Below are 18,532 nucleotides of genomic sequence, written 5' to 3'. Positions count from 1 at the left end.
GCTTTTGGGATTACCTCCTTCGTCATTGCCCTACTGATTATTCAAGTGCTGGTCTATGTACTTGCTGGGGTTGGACTGAGTCTATGTATTTCAGGTAAGAGTCACATCTGCCTGTAGTCCTGATTTGGATTACTCTTGGACAGACCTCTTCTTTCTTCTTCTTCTTCTTTTTTTTTTCTGTCTTTCTTTTTCTTTTAATATTTTCTTAGGGCAGTTTTAGGTTCACAAAAAACTTGAGTAGAAAGTATAGAGAATTCCCATGTAACCTAACCCCCTCCAGATCCTCCTCCTTAGGATCCTCCACCAGAGTAACACGTTTGTTACAAGTGATGAACCAACATTGACAACATCATTATTGCCCAGAGTTCATAGTTTACATTAGGGTTCACTTATGATGTTGTATGTTCTATGCATTTTGAAAACTGTATGAGGACCTGTGTCCACCATTGTAGTATCATACGGAATAGTGTCATTGTCCTAAAATTCCCCTGTGCTCCACCTATTCATCTTGCTCTCTCCCCAAAGCCCTGACAACACTAATTTTTTTACTGTAGCCATCATTTTGCAGTTTTCCAGAATACCTTCTAGTTGGAGTCCTGTATTATGTAGTCTTTTCAGATTGACTTCTTCCACTTAGAAATATGCATCTAACTTTCCTGCGTGTCTTTTCATGCCTTGATCGATCATTCATTTTCGGAGCTGAATATCATTCCGTTGTGTGGATGTCCATGGTTTGTTTATGCCATCACCTGTTGAAGGACATCTTGTTACTTTCCATTTTTTTGTGACCATGAATAAACTTGCTATAAATATCTATGTGCATATTTTTTGTGTGGACATAATGTTTTTTAACTCCATTGGGGTAAATACCAAAGAATACTATTGCTCTATGTTAAGGGTGTGTTTGGTTTTGTTAATAAACTGCCAAACTCTTAGTATCAAAATGGCTGTCTCATTTTGCATTACCACCACCGGTTACCACCACCAACGAATGAGACTTCCTGTTTCTGTACCAACTTGACAATATTTCATGTTGTGAGTTTTTTAAATTTTTTTATTTTTTTGCAGTTTCTGGCCAGGGCTGGGCTTGAACCTGCCACCTCCCGCATATGGGGCTGGCGCCCTACCCCTTTGAGCCAGAGGCGCCGCCCCTGAGCTTTTGTTTTTAAACTAAGTTTTCCTGCAGTGAGAATAGTACTTTCCACATTGCTACAAGCATAATGTCTATATATGTGGCTTGTGGGCTGATTGTTCAAGCAGCCAAACTGCTATGGCTATATTTGTGGAAGAACTTTTGAAATAATAACCAAGCTCTGACTGGCTGGAGCCTTAAAATTTGTACACACTATTCTTCATTAGTCTTGGTCCGTGTATAATAAGGTGTGTGTTATGCAGAGTTGAGCTTTTTTTTTAAATAATTTGGAGTCATTTTACTGAGTTAATAGCAATGAAACTCATATATAGATAATTTTTATTTTTCAATCATTATAAATATAATTACCTTAAAACTTGTTATTATTACTATTATTATCAATTTATTTTAAAATCTTATTTATTTCATTCCCATTTCTAATCCAAAACTTTGTTTTTGCAGCTTGTACACCAGTACACGGCCCTGTCCTGATTTCAGGTTTGGGTATCTTTGCTCTAGTACAATTACTTGGATTAGTTTATATGAAATTTGTGGGTAAGTCAATCGTATTTTTGTTAACCTATGCTAAAAATTTTAGATACGTAACTTGGAAAATGCTTTGTAGTTGATATGTCCATTTTAGGACCTAAGAAATATATTGATACCCCCCAAAATGAGAAAATATAGTTGGAATGATTTGAGAGGAATTAAGGAAGGTAGAAGGCATATAAACTAATGAAAAGTTTGGATTATAACCTAATTTAAAAGAAGATAGCTTCTTTTAAATTACAAATTTATTGTGTTACAATATGTAGATTTATTTTATGTTAAGTAAAAGGGACGATCTTTGAGGAGCCATTTTAATAGGAAAAGTATGTTTAATTGTTGTTTCTATGATAGTGCTTTCTGACAGAGACTCACACTTGCTCTTGTTTTTACACTGTTCATATAAGCACAGATGCCCCTAAGTAGACAAAAATTAAGACGGAAAGTCTGTCAATTTTGTTAACTTAAAGAGCAGTGACCTCCAGTGCATGACTTTAAAACATTTCTTGTAAAAACCAAAAAAATAAGACATTGAATTTTAAAATTTAGGCATTTACTAAATTTAAAATCAAATTTAATTATTTTTTTAAAAGCCCAACCTTTGGTTATAACTTTTATTTCATTTTTTAATTTTTTTTTTTTTTTTCAATTTTGGGCCAGGGCCGGGTTTGAACCTGCCACCTCTGGTTACATGGGGCTGGCGCCCTACTCCTTTGAGCCACAGGCACTGTCCTATTTATTGTATTTTTCAGGACAGAGACTCACTCTGTCACCCTGGGTAGAGTGCCTTGGCATGATAGCTCACAGCAACTTCAAACTTTTAGGCTCAGTCAGTCCTCTTGGCTCAGCCTCCAGAGTAGCTGGGACTACAAATACTGGCCACCACACGCTAGTTTTTTCTGTGAGATGGGGTCCCACCCTTGCTCAGGGTAGTCTCAAACTCCTGAACTCAAATAATCCACCTACCTGGGCCTCCCAGAGTGCTGGGCATAAGCCACTGTGCCCAGCCTTAATAAGAATGGAATTCACTTCATTGTTTCTAACCTTTGTGTTTAATTTGCCAAATTTCTGTAACAGATTTCAGCCTAAATTTTTATTGTTGACATATAGAGAGATGCTTTTAATAATACCTGTTGACATATAGAGAGATGCTTTTAATAGTAACTTATGTACCTTACCTAAGCTGAAAATGTTGCCTATAATCTGATTTATACTAGTCTCCCACTTAGAGGAGAAAAAAAAACAAACCTCTTTTTATTTTTGAAATAAAGTAAAGGTACAAATTAATTGACTAAAAAAAATAGTGTTTCTGCGTTATTTAGGTGAGCTTTATGTGTTTCTACAAAATACACAAAATTTGGGCAGCACCTGTGGCTCAAAGGAGTAGGGCACCGGCTCCATCTGCCGGAGGTGGTGGGTTCAAACCCAGCCCTGGCCAAAAATTGCAAAAAAAAAAAAAAAGAAAACACCACAAAATTTTAATTTAATTTTTTTTTTTTTTTTGAGACAGAGTCTCCTTATGTCATCCTTGGTAGAGTGCTGTGGGGTCAATAGCTCACAGCAACCTCCAGGTCTTGGGCTTAGGTGATTCTCTTGCTTCAGCCTCCCAAGTAGCCGGGACTAAAGGCACTCGTGACAATGCCCAGCTACTTTTTTGTTGCAGTTGTCATTGTTGTTTAGCAGACTCAGGCCGGGTTCAAACCCTCCTGCCTCAGTGTATGTGACTGGCATCCTAACCACTGAGCTTCGGGCAGTGAGCTTTAAATTGTTTTAGTCAAATCATTTCCCATATCTCTTACATAATACTTTCAAAAAAGTTTTGCCTTTATTTCTGAATTTTAGTGACTGATAATTGAATTAGATGCTATTATATATTCTCTCTCTTTAATTGATGCTTATCAGATAAATAATTAAAATTCTTAACCAAATCTACGTATCTTCAGTTTGAGTTCACAAATGTTAATTGTTTCTCAATGAAATTTAAAAATTTCATTCCATTTAAGTCCATACAACACAATTGATACATATAAAACAGACTGTCATTCGTGTGGTAGCTACAGTGAGCATCTGGAGTGTTGATGCATATTCTATTTTTGTTAAGTTTTTCAATCGCCACGTGTCTAGTCCTTGAATCTGACACTGTTGATGTTATTGCTCCCCATGAGTGCCTGAGCATAGTGTGTGGCCTGCAGTATTCACACAGCTCTGGTGAAGTAGTATTAAGTGTCCTTGACAGATGGGCAGCAATTTGTTGTTTATTCCTCACTATCTGGATTACCTTTTACTGCCATCTCCCCTGCCTGCCTTCCACATCTATGGCAAAGAGTAATGATCAACACAATCAGCAGAAGGTCTGGTGGTGATGTTGCAGGTGGGACCCAGCGCCGTCTGGCTGCCACCCCTTACCTTGCTTCCTTGCTTCCATTCCTAATTGCAGATGTCACTGTTCTGACATTAAAATTAAAATGAAAGTGAAATCTTGACAAGTATCTAAAATTATTTTTTCTTTATCGTAGGTTAGCATATAAATACTCTATGTAAATTTAAAGTTTAGTGCAGTTTTATTGACATTTTGAAAGTATCCTAAATTAATTCTTGAAATCAACTTGTCTGATGCCAGACTTCGGAGGCACATCGGTCAGTGAAAGGCGAGAAGAGGCAAGGTACAGGAAAGTTGCTCTTTAGGTAATGTGGTAGACTAGGAAAATTGCTATCTTTTGCTCACACGATCTGACTATAAATCTGAATGTATGTAACATTAATGTCAGAAATTTGAGCATTTATATCAGGAAGTGAAAATTGTAAATGTTTTCAGAATAATTTTTACTCATTGCAGATGTTCTGTTTTAGAAAAACCTAATGACTGTGTCTGGATTTAAACGCAATAAAATTCTCAAATAGTTTAGAAAAATAAAAATCCAAGCTCTCTATTCAAGAGTAGGTGAATCTTGCTATGAGAATTTTAATTTTTATAATTTTCATTGTTTGCAATTTAAATTTGTAGGCTTAATTGTTGTTTTAGAGAATAGGATTTTTACTTTTACTTTTTATTGCCTTCTTTTTTAACTGTATTGGATTTTTTATTCCTTTTTATTGGAAGCATTTTAATGTTATAAAATGAGATAAGAAACTGGGAACAATACCTTAATGTTAGGCCATATAAAAAAGTGTAAGAAATTTAACTCAGTAAAGTTGGGATTGTTGTATGTATAGGAGAGTTATATTCATTATTTTTAAGAGTCAATACAATTTTTTTTCCACTGGCTGGGTTCAGGTTTATTGGTTTTCTGAGGGGGAGAAGGCTTGATGTGAGAAGGATGTGCCCAGTCTTTTAATCCAGCCAATTGGATGGCCATAAGCATGGTGACCAGGGCATCCCAGGGACCAGTCCACTTTCCTTAGTGTCTTTTCCCCAGGTCCTTCCCTTCAAGTGAAGAGGAGAACCTGGTTGCCAGGCTAGAACAAATGCAGCTTCCTTTAAGGGGTGAAGACTTCCTTTTTGTGACAGTTAAGCTTCTGGTTTTAACTAGACCTCCATCAAGGTGGTCCTGATGGAGGACCTCTCTGTCAATGCTTATTTTTTTAACCTATTACCAGTTAGTTCATTATAAGGGCATGTAACAGTGTTTTGATACCAATTGACCTAATAACAGATGGAATGTACTTACCATGACATTTCAGATATTTTAGAATAATGCAGGTGTGGAATAAATATGTAGAATTTACACACACACACACATATACATACAGGTATATTTATAAAATCAGATTTTCCTTTTTAAGTTTGTATAAACCATGTCATTTTTATTATCTATATAATATTCCATTGGTAGATACAGTTAACATTTCCAATTCTTTTTCGTTTTCCTGTTTGTTTATACAAATTTATGGGTTTATGTGGTATTGTATTACATGCATAGATAGCGTAGTGATCAAGTCAGGGCTTTCAGGGTGTCCTTTATCAGAATAACTTACATTGTACCTATTAACCAATTTCTCATCATCCTCCCCATACTCCCCTCTTACTCTTCTGATTCTCCATTATCACTCCACTCTCTATGTCCGTGTGAACACATTTCTTAGCATCCACTTATGAGTGAGAGAATGCTGTATTTGTCTTTCTGTGCCTAGCTTGTTTCACTTAAGATAATGGGCCTCTAGTCCCATCCATGTTGCAACAGAAGACATGATTTCATTCTTTTTTATGGCTGAATAGTATTCCATTGTGCATATACCAATTCTTTATCCATTCTGTTTCTTTATCCATTCATCTGTTAATGGATACATAGGTTGATTGCATATCTTTGCTTTTGTGAATAGCACTATAATAAACGTGTGAGTGCAAGTATCTTTTTGACATACTGATTTATTTTCCTTTGAGTAGAGAGCCAGTAGTAGGATTGCTGTATCAAATAGTATTTCTATTTTTAATTCTTTGAGAAATCTCCATACTATTTTCCACAGATGCTACACTAATTAACATTCCTACTTGTAGTGTACAAGAGTTTGCTTTTCTCTACATCCTTACCAACATCTGTTATTTTTTGTCTTTTTAATAACAGCCATTCTGACTGGGATATTTCATTGTGGTTTTGATTTGTGTTGCTCTAATAATTAGGAACATTGAGCATCTTTTCATATACCTGTTGGCTACTTGTATATTTTCTTTTGCAAAATATATTCATTTCCTTTGCCCACTTTTTAATGGTATTATTTGGGGAATTTTTTGTTGAGTTACATGTATTTGGTTTCCTTGTGCATTCTAAATGTTAGTCCCCAGTTGGATGAATAGTTTGAAGATATTTTCTCCCATGCAATGGGTCTTTTCATTCTGTTGATTATTTCTTTTGCTTCTAGAAGCGGTTTAGTTTAATTAAGTACCATTTGTCTGTTTTTGTCATTGTTGCCTATGCTTTTGAGGTCTTAGTCATAATTCTTTGCTTAGACCCATGTTCAGAAAAGTTTTCCCAAGATTTTATTCCAGTATTTTCATAATTTTGAGTCTTAGTCCCAGCTACTTGAGAGGCTGAGGCAGGAGAATTACTTGAATCTAGGTGTTCCAGACTAGCCTAGGCAATGTAGTGAAACTGTCTCTTAAAAAAAGAAAAAAAAAATAGGTCATAGTGTGAGGTATGTTCCTTGGGTCTTCTATTTAAATCTTTAAACCACCTTGAGTTGATTTTTGTAGATGATAAGAGATGGGGACTCAGTTTCATTCTTCTGCATATGGCTGTCCAATTCTCCCAGCACTGTTTATGCAGAGGGTGTCCTGTCTTCAATGCTTGTTCTTGTCAGCTTTGCAAAGATCAATTGACTGTAAGTAGCTTTATTTCTGGGTTCTCTATTCTATTCCATTGATCTATGGATCTATTTTTATACCAGTATGATGCTGTTTGGGTTACTGTAGTCTTGTAATATAAATTCAAGTCAAGTAATATGTTGCTTCCAGCTTTATTCTTTTTGCTTAGAATTGCTTTGATTATTCGGGCTCTTTTTCTTGTTTCATTTAAATTTTAGGATTGTTTTTTCTAATTCTATGAAAATGATGTTGGTATTGTGATAGGGATTGCATTGAATCTGTAGCTTTTGGGGGGCAGTATTGCCTTTGTAACAGTGTTAATTTGATCCATGAGCGTGTGTTGTTTTTCCATCTGTTTGTCCCATCTTCAACGTCTTTTCATCAGTATTTTGTAGTTTTCCTTGTAGAAATCTGTTCACCTCCTGGTTAAACTTATTCCTAGGTGTTTTGTTTTGTTGTTGTTGTTTGCTATTGTAAATAGATTTGCCTTCTTGATTTCTTTCTCAGCTAGATAGTTATTGGTGATGACTGATCACTGATTTTAGTATCCTGAAACCTTTACTGAATTCATTTATCAAAAAAGTGTTTTAATGGAGTCTGGGGTTTTCTAGATAGAGGGTCATATTATCAGCAAGCAGGTATAATTTAACTTCTTTTATTCCAGTTTGCATACCTTTTTTTTTTTCTCTCTCTTGCCTGATTGCTCTGGTCAAAACTTCTAGTACTATGTTGAATAGGAGGGGTTAAAGTGAGCATCCTTGCCTTGTTCCAGTCCTTAGAGGAAATGCTTTCATGTTTTCCGCATTCACTATGTCAGCTATGGGTGTGTTCTATATGGTCTTTATTATTTTGAGGTATGTTCCTTTTATTATCTTAATTTGTAGAAGGTTTTTATTATGAAAGGATGCTGAATTTCATCAAATGCTTTTTCTACATGTATTGAGATAATCATATGGTTTTTGTTCTTCGTTCAGTTCATGTGATATATCACATTTATTGATTTGCATGCAAACCATCCTTCCATCCCTTGTATTAAACCCACTAAATTACAGTTATCTGTTTGATGTTCTATTGGATTCAATTCACTAGTTTATTTTGTTGAAGAATTTTGTGTCTGTGTTCATTATGGATATTGGTCTGTAGTTTTCCTTTCTTGTATGGTCTTGACTGTTTTTGATATCAGAGTAGTACTAGCCTCATAAAATGAGTTAGAATACTATCCTTGAGTTTCGGGACAGTTTCAGGAAAATTGGTGTTAGTTCTCTTGTTCTCTATAGTTAGTTTTCTATAGTTCTCTATATGTTGGTTGAATTTGTCTGTGAGTCCATTTAGTCCTGGGCTTTTCTTTTGGAGACCTTTTATTACTGGTTCAGTGTCACTACTCACTGTTAGTCTGTTCAGTTCTTCTGTTTCTTCCTGGTTCAATCTGGGCAGGTGGTATGCTTCCAAGAATTTATCTATTTCTTCTAGGTTTTCTGACACTATAATTATTCATAACAGTCTCCGATCGTTATGTACTTCTGTAATAATCAGTTGTAATGTCTCCTTTTTCATTTCTGATTTTGTTTATTTGGTCTTCTCTCATCTAGGTTAGTATAGCTAGGGGTTTATAAATTTTGTGTCTTTTCAAAGAACAAACCTTTCATTTCATCAGTGTTCTGTATTGTTTTATTATTTTCTGTTTAATTTAGTTCTGATCTTTGTTATTTCTTTCGTTCTTCTAATTTGGGGGGGTTGGTTTATTCTTTTCTAGTTCCTTGAGGTTTGTTGTTGGATTGTTATCTTTTAATCGTTCTGTTTTTTTGAGGTAAGCATGTGTAGCTATAAATTTCTCTCAGCACTGCTTTTACTGGATCCAACAGTTTTGGTATGGTGTGTTTACATTTTAATTTGTTTCAGATTTCTTTTTAAATGTCCATCTTAATTTCTTTATCAGTGGTCATTTGGGAGCATGTTGCTTAATTACCATGCATTTGTATAGTTCCCATATTTCCTCTTTGTATTGATTTATAGTTTTATTCCACTGTAGTCTAAGACGATACTTTATATGATTTTGATTTTCAGAAATTTTCTAAGACTTGTTTTGTGGTCTAACATAAGGTCTTATTTCAGAGAATGTTCCACGCGCTGATGATACTAACGTACATTCTGCAATATTGGGTAGAATGTTTGGTAAATGTCTGTTAGGTCTATTTAATCTAAAGTCCAGTTTAAGTTCAATATTTCTCTATTGATTTTCTGTGGCTGCTGTGAGCGGTATCTTAAGTACCCCACTATTATATTGTAGTCTATCTCTTTAGGTCTAGTATTTGCTTTGTGAATCTGGCTGCTTGGTTGTATATATATTTAAAATTGTATTTCCTCTTGTTGAATTGTTCTCTTTACCATTCTATAATTACCTTCCTTCTATAATTACCTTTTTTTTTCTTTACTGTTTCTGACTTAAAGTCAGTTTTATTTGATATAAGTATAGCTATACCTGCTCACTTTTGGTTTCAGTGTGCATGGAATATCTTTTTTTCACCCCCTTTAGTTTAGATGTATCTTTTCAGGTAAGATGAGTTTCTTATAAGCATAATATAGTTGGATCATGGCTTTTTTTTTTTCTTTTTATTAAATCATAGCTGTGTACATTAATGCAATCATGGGGTACAATGTGCTGGTTTTATATATTACTTGAAATATTTTCATCAAACTGGTTAACATAGCCTTTACTGCATTTTCTTAGTTATTGTGTTAAGACAATTATGCTCTACACTTAGTAAATTTAACATGTACCCTTGTAAAATGCACCATAGGTGTGTTGCTACCAATTACCCTGTCTCCACCCTTCCTTCCCCCTCCCCTCCCCTTCTTTTCATAACTCTCCTTCTTCTTGGGCTATAGTTGGGTTATAGCTTTCATATGAAAACTATAATTGGTTTCATAGTAGGGCTGAGTACATTGGATACTTTTTCTTCCACTCGTGAGATACTTTGCTAAGAAGATAACTTTGCTAAGAATACTTTCATGTAAACATGAAAGAGGTAAAATCTTCATCTTTCTTTAAGGCTGCATAATATTCCATGGTGTACATATACCACAATTTATTAATCCATTCATGGGTCAGTGGGTACTTGGGCTTCTTCCACGACTTAGAATTATGAATTGGGCTGCAATAAACATTCTGGTACAAATACCTTTGTTATAAAGTGATTTTTGGTCTTCTGGACATATACCTAGTAGAGGAATTAAAGGATCAAATGGCAGGTCTATTTTTAGATCCTTACGTGATCTACAAACATCTTTCCAAAGGGAACATAGTAGTTTGCATTCCCACCAGCAGTGTAGAAGTGTTCCCTTTTCTCCACATCCATGCCAGCATCTCTGGTTTTGAGATTTTGTGATGTGGGCTAATCCTACTGAAGTTAGATGATATCTCAAAGTGGTTTTGATTTGCATTTCTCTGATGATTAAGGATGATGAGCATTTTTTCATGTCTCTGTAGGCTGTGAGCCTGTCTTCTTCAGAGAAGTTTCTCTTCAAGTCCCTTGCCCAGCCTGCGATGGGATCACTTGTTCTTTTCTTGCTAATACGTTTGAGTTCTCTGTGGATTCTGGTTATTAAACGTTTGTCAGAGACATAACCTGCAAATATCTTCTATTCTGAGGGTACTCTGCTTGCTTTATTTACTGTATTTTTTTGCTTTTCAGAAGCTTTTTAGTTTTATTAGATCCCAGTAATGTATTTTTGGTGTTGCTTCAATTGCCATGGGTGTCTTCCTCATTAAATATTCACCCGGGCCGATTTCTTCAAGTGTTTTCTCTGCACTTTCTTCTAGTATTTTTATAATTTCATGTCTTAAGTTTAAATCTTTAATCCAGTGAGAGTCTATCTTAGTTAATGGTGAAAGGTGTGGGTCAAGTTTCAGTCTTCTACAGGTCTCCACCCAGTTCAGCCAGCACCATTTGTTAAATAGGGAATCTTTTCCCCACTGAATGATTTTAATTGGCTTATCGAAGATCAAATAACGTTAAGTACATGGGTTCATCTCTTGGTTCTCTATACTGTTCCATACATCTACCTCTCTTTTTGTGGCAGTACCATACAGTTTTGATCACTATAAATTTATAATATAATATGAGGTCTGGTAGCATGATTCCTCCTGCTTTGTTTTTATTTCTGAGTAATGTTTTGGCTATATGAGGTTTTTTCTGATTCCATATAAAATGAAGTATTTTTTTTTAGATCTTTAAAGTATGACAGTGGAGCTTTAATAGGGATTGCATTAAAATTGTATATTGCTTTGGGTAGTATGGACATTTTAACAATGTTGATTCTTCCCAGCCGTGAGCATGGTATGTTTTTCCATTTGTTAACATCTTCAGCTATTTCTTTTCTTAAAGTTTCATAGTTCTCATTATAGAGATCTTTCACGTCCTTTGTTAGATAAACTCCCAAATATTTCATCTTCTTTGGCATCTTCCTATTGTGAAAGGAATAGAGTCCCTAAGTGTTTTTTCAGCTTGACTATCGTTGGTATATATAAAGGTTACTGATTTATGAGTGTTGATTTTGTAAACTGAGATGCTGCTGTATTCCTTGATCACTTTTAAGGGTTTTGTAGTAGAATCCCTGGTGTTTTCCATATATACAATCATATCATCTGCAAAGAGTGAATGTTTGATCTCCTCTGACCCTATATGAATACCCTTGATTGCCTTTTCTTGCCTAATTGCAATGGCTAAGACTTCCATTACAATCTTAAAAAGCAGTGGAGACAATGGGCAACCTTGCCTGGTTCCTTATCTGAGTGGAAATGATTTCAATTTAATTCCATTCAATATGATATTGGTTGTGGGTTTGTTGTAGATGGTGTCTATCAGTTTAAGAAAGGTCCCTTCTATACCGATTTTCTTAAGTGTTCCGATCATGAAGGGATGCTGGATATTATCGAAAGCTTTTTTCTGCATCAATTAAGAGAATCATATGGTCTTTGTTTTTTAATTTGTTTTTGTGATGAATTATATTTATAGATTTACGTATATTGAACCAGCCTTGAGACCCTGGGATAAAACCCACTTGGTCATGGTGTATAATTTGTTTGATCTGTTGCTGGATTCTGTTTGCTAAGATCTTGTTGAATCTTTTTGCATCAATATTCATTAGTGATATTGGTCTATAATTTTCTTTTCTTGTTGGGTCTTTTCCTTGTTTGGGGATCAAGGTGATGTTTGCTTCGTAGAATGTGTTGGGTAGTATTCCTTCTTTTTCTGTATTTTGGAAAAGGTTAAGTAATATAGGTACTAGTTCCTCCTTAAAAGTTGGGTAGAATTCTGATGTGAAGCCGTCTGGTCCTGGGCTTTTCTTTTTAGGGAGGTTTTGTATAGTTGATGCTATTTCAGAACTTGATATAGGCCTGTTCAACATTTCCACTCCATTCTGGCTAAGTCTAGGAAGGTGGTGTACTTCGAAGTATTGGTCTATTTCCTTCAAATTTTCCTATTTCTGAGAATAGAGTTTCTTGTAATATTCATTAAGCCTTTTTTGAATTTCTGAGGAGTCTGTTGTTATTTCATCTTTGCCATTTTTGACTGATGAAAGTAGAGATTTTACTCTTTCTTTCCTGGTTAGGTTAGTCAAAGGTTTATCTATTTTACTGACCTTTTCAAAAACAAACTTACTGATTTATTGATCTGTTGTATAATCTTTTGGTTTTCAATTTCATTTAATTCTGCTCTAATTTTGATTATTTCTTTTCTTCTGCTATGTTTGGGATTGGAATATTCTTCCTTTTCCAGTTGCTTGAGCTGTCCCATTAAGTTGTTAACTTCCTCTCTTTCCGTTCTCTTGAAGAAGGCTTGCGGTGCTATAACTTTTCCTCTTAGGACTGCTTTGCAGTATCCCAGAGGTTCTAGTAATTCGTGTCTTCATTATCATTTTATTCCAAATTTTGGTAATTTCCTTCTTAATCTCATCTATGACCCAGCTGTCGTTCAACATAAGGTTATTTAGTTTCCATGTTTTTGTATGAGTATGCATATTCCTGTTGTTATTGAGTTCAACTTTTACCCATGATGCTCTGCAAAGATGCAAGGAATAATTTCTGTTCTTTTAAATGTGCTGAGGTTAGAATTGTGACCTAAGTTGTGAATAATTTTGGAGGATGTTCCATGGGCTGATGAGAAGAATGTGTATTAAATTTTGTTAGGATGAAATGTTCTATAGATGTCTGTTAAATCCAAATGTTCAATGGTTAAGTTTAAATCTAAAATTTCTTTGCTCAGCTTCTTATTGGAGGATGTATCCAACACTGCCAAAGGAGTGTTAAAATCTCTGACCATTATGGGTCTGGAGGAAAGCAAGTTGCTCATGTGTGTTAGAGTCTCTTTTATAAATTGAGACACATTCTGGTTGGGTGCATAAATGTTAATAACTGAAATCTCAACATGTTGAGTGTTACCCCTAACAAATATGAAGTGACCATCCTTATCTTTCCTTACTTTTGTTGTTTTAAAGCCTATTGTATCTGTAAATAAAATTGCAACACCAGTTTTTTTCTGCTTTCCATTTGCCCAAAATATAGATGACCATCCTTTCACCCTGAGTCTATATTTATCTTTTAAGGTAAGGTGAGATTCTTGTATGCAGCAGATATCTGGCCTGAGATTTTATATCCAGTCAGCCAACCTGTGCCTGTTAGTGGCACACAGAATTCACATTAATTGAGAATATTGATAAGCCTGGTAGAATTTTGGGTATGGAGTTTTTCAAAAGTCCAGTGGACATTATTAATCCTTTTGCCACTGTGGCAGTTGGAATTTGATCAAAAATTTCTGAGTGAGTTTACTTTGGTGGTAGAGGATTGTGCTGGTCATATGGAGGATAGGTCTGAGAATATCATGGAGAACTGGTTTAGGTATGGCAAATTTCTTCAACATGTGAATGTCATTAAAGTGTTTAATTTCTCAATCATAAATGAAATTCAGTTTTGCTGGATACAGGATCCTGGGTTGAAAATTATTTTTTTTTTCAGGAGATTAAAAGTCGACGAACTCCCTTTTCTAGCTTGAAAGGTTTCAGCAGAGAGATTTGCAGTCATTCTAATATTCTTCCCCTTGTACGTTATAGTTTTCTTATGTCTGGCTACTTTCAGAATTTTCTCCATCATATAAACTTTGGTGAAGTTAATTATGATGTGTCTGGGAGATGCCTTATTCAGGTTGAGTTTGTGGGGTTCTGAAACTGACTGCTGTCTGTATTTCAGAATCTCTTGGCATGTCTGGGAAGTTCTGTTTGATAATCTCCTGGAATAGAGCATCAGGGCCTTTTGAAGCCACCTTGTCACTTTCAGGAATTCCTATAAAGCGAGTATTAGTTTTCTTTGAATTATCCCAGAGCTCTCTGTGAGAATGATCCCTTTTTGCTCTCCACTTTCTTCCTCTTTGAGTGTTTGGGAGTATTCAAAAGCTTTGTCCTCAATGTCAGAAATCCTTTCTTCTACTTGCTCCATTCTGTTACTGAGGGATTCTACTATATTTCTCAGATCTTTGAGGGCTGCAAGTTCTTGTCTCACTGTGTCGAAATCTTTGGTGATTTTGTCACCAAAGATTCATTGATTTCTTGAGACAACTTTTGAAATGGTCCTTGAATTTCTAATTCCAACTTTACCTCCATTCTATTAATCTTATTTGCAATCCAATTTCTGAATTCAATTTCTGACATCTCAACCATTTGTTTATGAATGGGATCTTCTGTGTGTCTGCCATGTCATTACTTGAGGGAGTTTTTGTGTTGCTGGAGTTTTTCTGCTGATTCCACCCCATGATTATTTTATACCGTTTGCCTGGATGAGTAGATAAGGTCAAGTTGCTTTTGGGGGCTCCCAGAGTAGCGATTAACTAGCCCTTTGCCCAAAAGCTTGGACTAGTGTCTGTACCTTTTCCTCTAGACCTTTGCAAAGGACCTGTATGGTGCTACGGCCTGAGACACTGAGGACCTGCTTGGTGTGGTGGGACTAGGTGGCTCTGTCTTGTTTTCAGCTGGTCTCTGTCTGACCCTAGTGAATCAGTTACTCTTGGTTGAAGTCTGAGCTGTGGAGAAGTACCAGCAACTAAGTCACCCCACCCCACCACGGACAACAACTTGAAAAGGAAGATCAAACCTTCCCACAACCACACACCCAGGGTACCACTTTGGATAGTCCCCAGGTTATGAGGTTCAAATCAATTGTCCCAGTCAGCACCCAGTCTCAAGTAGGAAAGTTCAAAAGGTCACCAGCAACTAGATAGCAGGAGTCTGCTGGCACCTGGTGTCTGACTCGCTCCGGTGCTCTGTGGAGTCAGAAGGACCCACCCAGCAAATGAATTAGTCTAGGAAAGTTGATGTCTCTTTCCCTATCTTACACTTCTGTCACACTAAGACACTGGTAACCCTGCAGGGCTGTGACCCAGTTCCCTTCAATGAGCAGATGCTCCAGGGTTTGTGCCTCCCTGAGTCACAAGGGGATCTGTGTCTCCTCTGCCAGACGCCCTCCCTCTGCCACCAGCCGGCAGTGGCAGCTGAAGCCTGACAACCTTGGGTGCTTAATGGAAACTAGGGCAGTTTGCTCATTTCCAGCCCCGCCCCTGATTGATGTTGTTGCCACTTAGATTCTGGCAGAGTTAGCATTTCTGTCCCGGCTATGTTACCCTGCGGACCAGGCTCTGTTTGAGTTCACAGGAATGGCGGCTCAGCCCCACCCTATGCCGTTGCCACTGTTCTGGCAAGAATTGGCAGCTCTGTCTTGACTGCATTCTGTGTTGGGGCAGATGCGGTTAAAGCTCACATTCAGCTCTCAGTTCCTGCCTCTCCCTGGGCTGGTACTCACACATAGCTCTCAGTGTCTGTTTCTCCCGGAGCTGGTGCTGTTGCCCCGCCTACTTTTGTCTCAACTATGTTCCCCTGAGGGCCGGCGGCTTCTTAGGCTCACTAACTGACTCAGCCCCGCCCTGGAGGTGTGCCTTCTCTGTGCGCGTATTCTAGTCTCCATTCCCGCTGCACCCAGGCCCAGGTGGGTACTGCCTCAGGCATACCCTTTACTCATGGGGCCTGCATTTCTGTCCCAGATCTTTTCCAACAGTGGCTGCCACCAGCCTGGCTTTCTCTGGTTGCCGAGAGAGGCAGGGAGTGTCTCTCCAAAATATCCCCAGGGATGTGAGCCCTATTGTTCCCGCCACTGCCCCTGCTGCTCTTTGCCATGGAGCACTGCTTCTCCCTCTCCATCTTGGTCGACTGTCTTCTCTTTACACCCGTGCCATGGAATCAGCACAGACCTGCAACAGCCCACACCTTGTCCACACCTCTTGAAAAAATGCCCAACCATCTGGACTCCATGCGAGACAAGCTTCCAGACCTCCAGGTAAGAGTAGAGGAGAGTGCTGGAAGTTCAGAATTGCAGATAGAGAATATATACAGTTTTATGCCTGGCAGGAGAGTGCCATGGCACACTAGTAGGTCCTCTCTGGGGAAGGAATTCTGGTTTTTAGAGGGTCTCTCCTATGGGATAAAATAGGAAGAGATCTGAACTCTGCTCACTTGTTTGTGTATAATATACTGCAAGCCCTTCTCATGGGGGAGAGGATTCCCATCCACTTGGATTTCATACCTCTTGTTTAAAATAGGTATAAAATAGGATGGATTTTATACCTATTGTTTATTTCCTTGGGGTCACAGCTCGCCTCAGCAGGGTTGATGTGCATTCTTCAACCTTTTCTCTTGGCTCAACTCCAAACCATTGCTAAACTTGCTAACTATCCTTTAACTCTCCTTCTGGATGGGAACCTCTGTGGAAAGCTGGCTCCAGTCGGCCATCTTGCCTCCACCCCTGGATCGTGGCTTTTTAAAATCTTTTCAGACAATCTATATCATTTAAATGGAGCATTTAATCCATTTGCGTTCAAGGTAAATATCAATATGTGAAGTTTTGTTCCTGTCATTAATTGTTTTGGGGTGGTTTCATAAACTTTTTTTTTTTTTCTATTACTATTTGTCATTGTGGGTTGGTGGGTTTTCTTTTGTGGTGCCATTTGATTTCTTTTTCTTCGTCCTTTGTGAGATTGCTTCACAAGTGAGTTTTATACTTTAACGTGTTTCCATGGTGGTAATTTGCTCTAATGCTTAGGATTACTATGAAAATTTCTTTCATCATCTGTTTTATGGTGACAAATTTTCTCAGGATTTGCTTTCTGAGAAAGAATTTATTTCTCCGTCATTTATGAAGGATAATCTTAATAGGATATAGAATTTTTGTCTGACTTTTTCTTTCATCATTTTGAATATATCGTCCTATTCTCTTCTAGCCTGTAAGGTTTCTGCTGAGAAGTCTGCAGCTTGTGTTGTGCATTCTTGAGCTATGGTGGTACCACTAAATTTTTCTGGGGCAAAAGGGGAAACACGGTCTCAAATCTATAAGAAATATACTGTATAGGTGACTAGATAGATGCAGAATTTCCCCTGGTATTTTAAAATTTATTTTTTCATTTTGACTTCAGACAGTCTGATTTATAATATGATGTGACAAATGACTTTTTGCACTGTATTTGTTGGAGGAGGTCACTGAGCCTCCTATATCTGGATGCCAAAATCTATTGATACCTTGGGAAGTGTCTATCTATTATTTTGTTAAATAGACTTTCTAAACTTTTGATTTCCCGTTACCCTTGGGAATACCGGTAATTCAAATGTTCAGTCTCTTCATGTTATCCCAAACAGTTTGAAGGCTTTGGTTTTATATTTTTCCAATTTTTTCTTTATTTTTGTCTAGATTATTTCAACTAAACTGTCTTCAAGTTCTGAAATCTTTTCTTCTATTTGATATAGTCTATTTTTGATGCTTTTGAATGTATTATTTTCCTTTAATGAATTATTCAATTCCAGAATTTGTTTTGTTGTTTTGTCTTTAAATATCTATCTCTTTGGTAAATTTCTCATTCATATCTAGGAGTATATCTCTAGTTCTTTTTATCAGTTTTCAGATTTCTCTTGCATCTCATTGAGCTTCTTGAAAATCAATATTTTGAATTCTTCAGCTGAGATTTTGAGAATTTCTTTTTGGATAAAACCTATTGATCCCTTTAGGGATGTCATATTTCCTTCCTTTTTCATGTTTCTTCTCTCTTTATGTTGATGTTTGCATATCTGTCATTTCTTTGTCTATTTTAATTTGCTTCTGTTGGGATCGACTTTTTCTTAAAGATATGTCTGTGGTATTGGTTGGGTAGGCTTTTTTTTTTTTCTTTATTTTTGTCTAGATTATTTCAACAAAACTATCTTCAAGTTCTGAAATCTTTTCTTCTATTTGATATAGTCTATTCTTGACACTTTTGAATGTATTTTTTTTCCTTTAATGAATTATTCAATTCCAGAATTTGTTTTGTTTTGTTATGTTTTGCTTCTGGGTACATGCAGTAGTGAAGTCTCTTTTTTATTTCTTTAGTTATAAATAGCATTAGTGGTATCTGTGGTTTCCTGAGTGTGGTAGGGTATGGTTATTAGTGGAGGTTGTGTTTGTTAGTGGTAAAGTTGTGCTGGGGACT

At 36.6% G+C, this 18,532-nt stretch overlaps 1 protein-coding gene across 6 annotated transcripts in view; it reads left to right on the top strand.

The window, feature by feature from the left end:
- CD47 (CD47 molecule) overlaps positions 1-18,532 on the top strand; it is a 71,131-nt gene that overhangs the window by 40,266 nt on the left and 12,333 nt on the right. For all 6 annotated transcript variants that reach the window (XM_053564482.1, XM_053564480.1, XM_053564479.1 and 3 more), the window contains 2 exons: positions 2-94; positions 1,595-1,687. In XM_053564482.1, coding sequence (XP_053420457.1) covers positions 2-94; positions 1,595-1,687 — 186 coding nt within the window. The remainder of the gene's footprint in view (position 1; positions 95-1,594; positions 1,688-18,532) is intronic.

The sequence above is a fragment of the Nycticebus coucang genome, chromosome 16 (genome assembly GCF_027406575.1).
Source record: "Nycticebus coucang isolate mNycCou1 chromosome 16, mNycCou1.pri, whole genome shotgun sequence".
NCBI lineage: Eukaryota > Metazoa > Chordata > Mammalia > Primates > Lorisidae > Nycticebus > Nycticebus coucang.
Note: the sequence above shows the minus strand (reverse complement) of the source record. Positions and strands in the feature narration are given on the sequence as shown.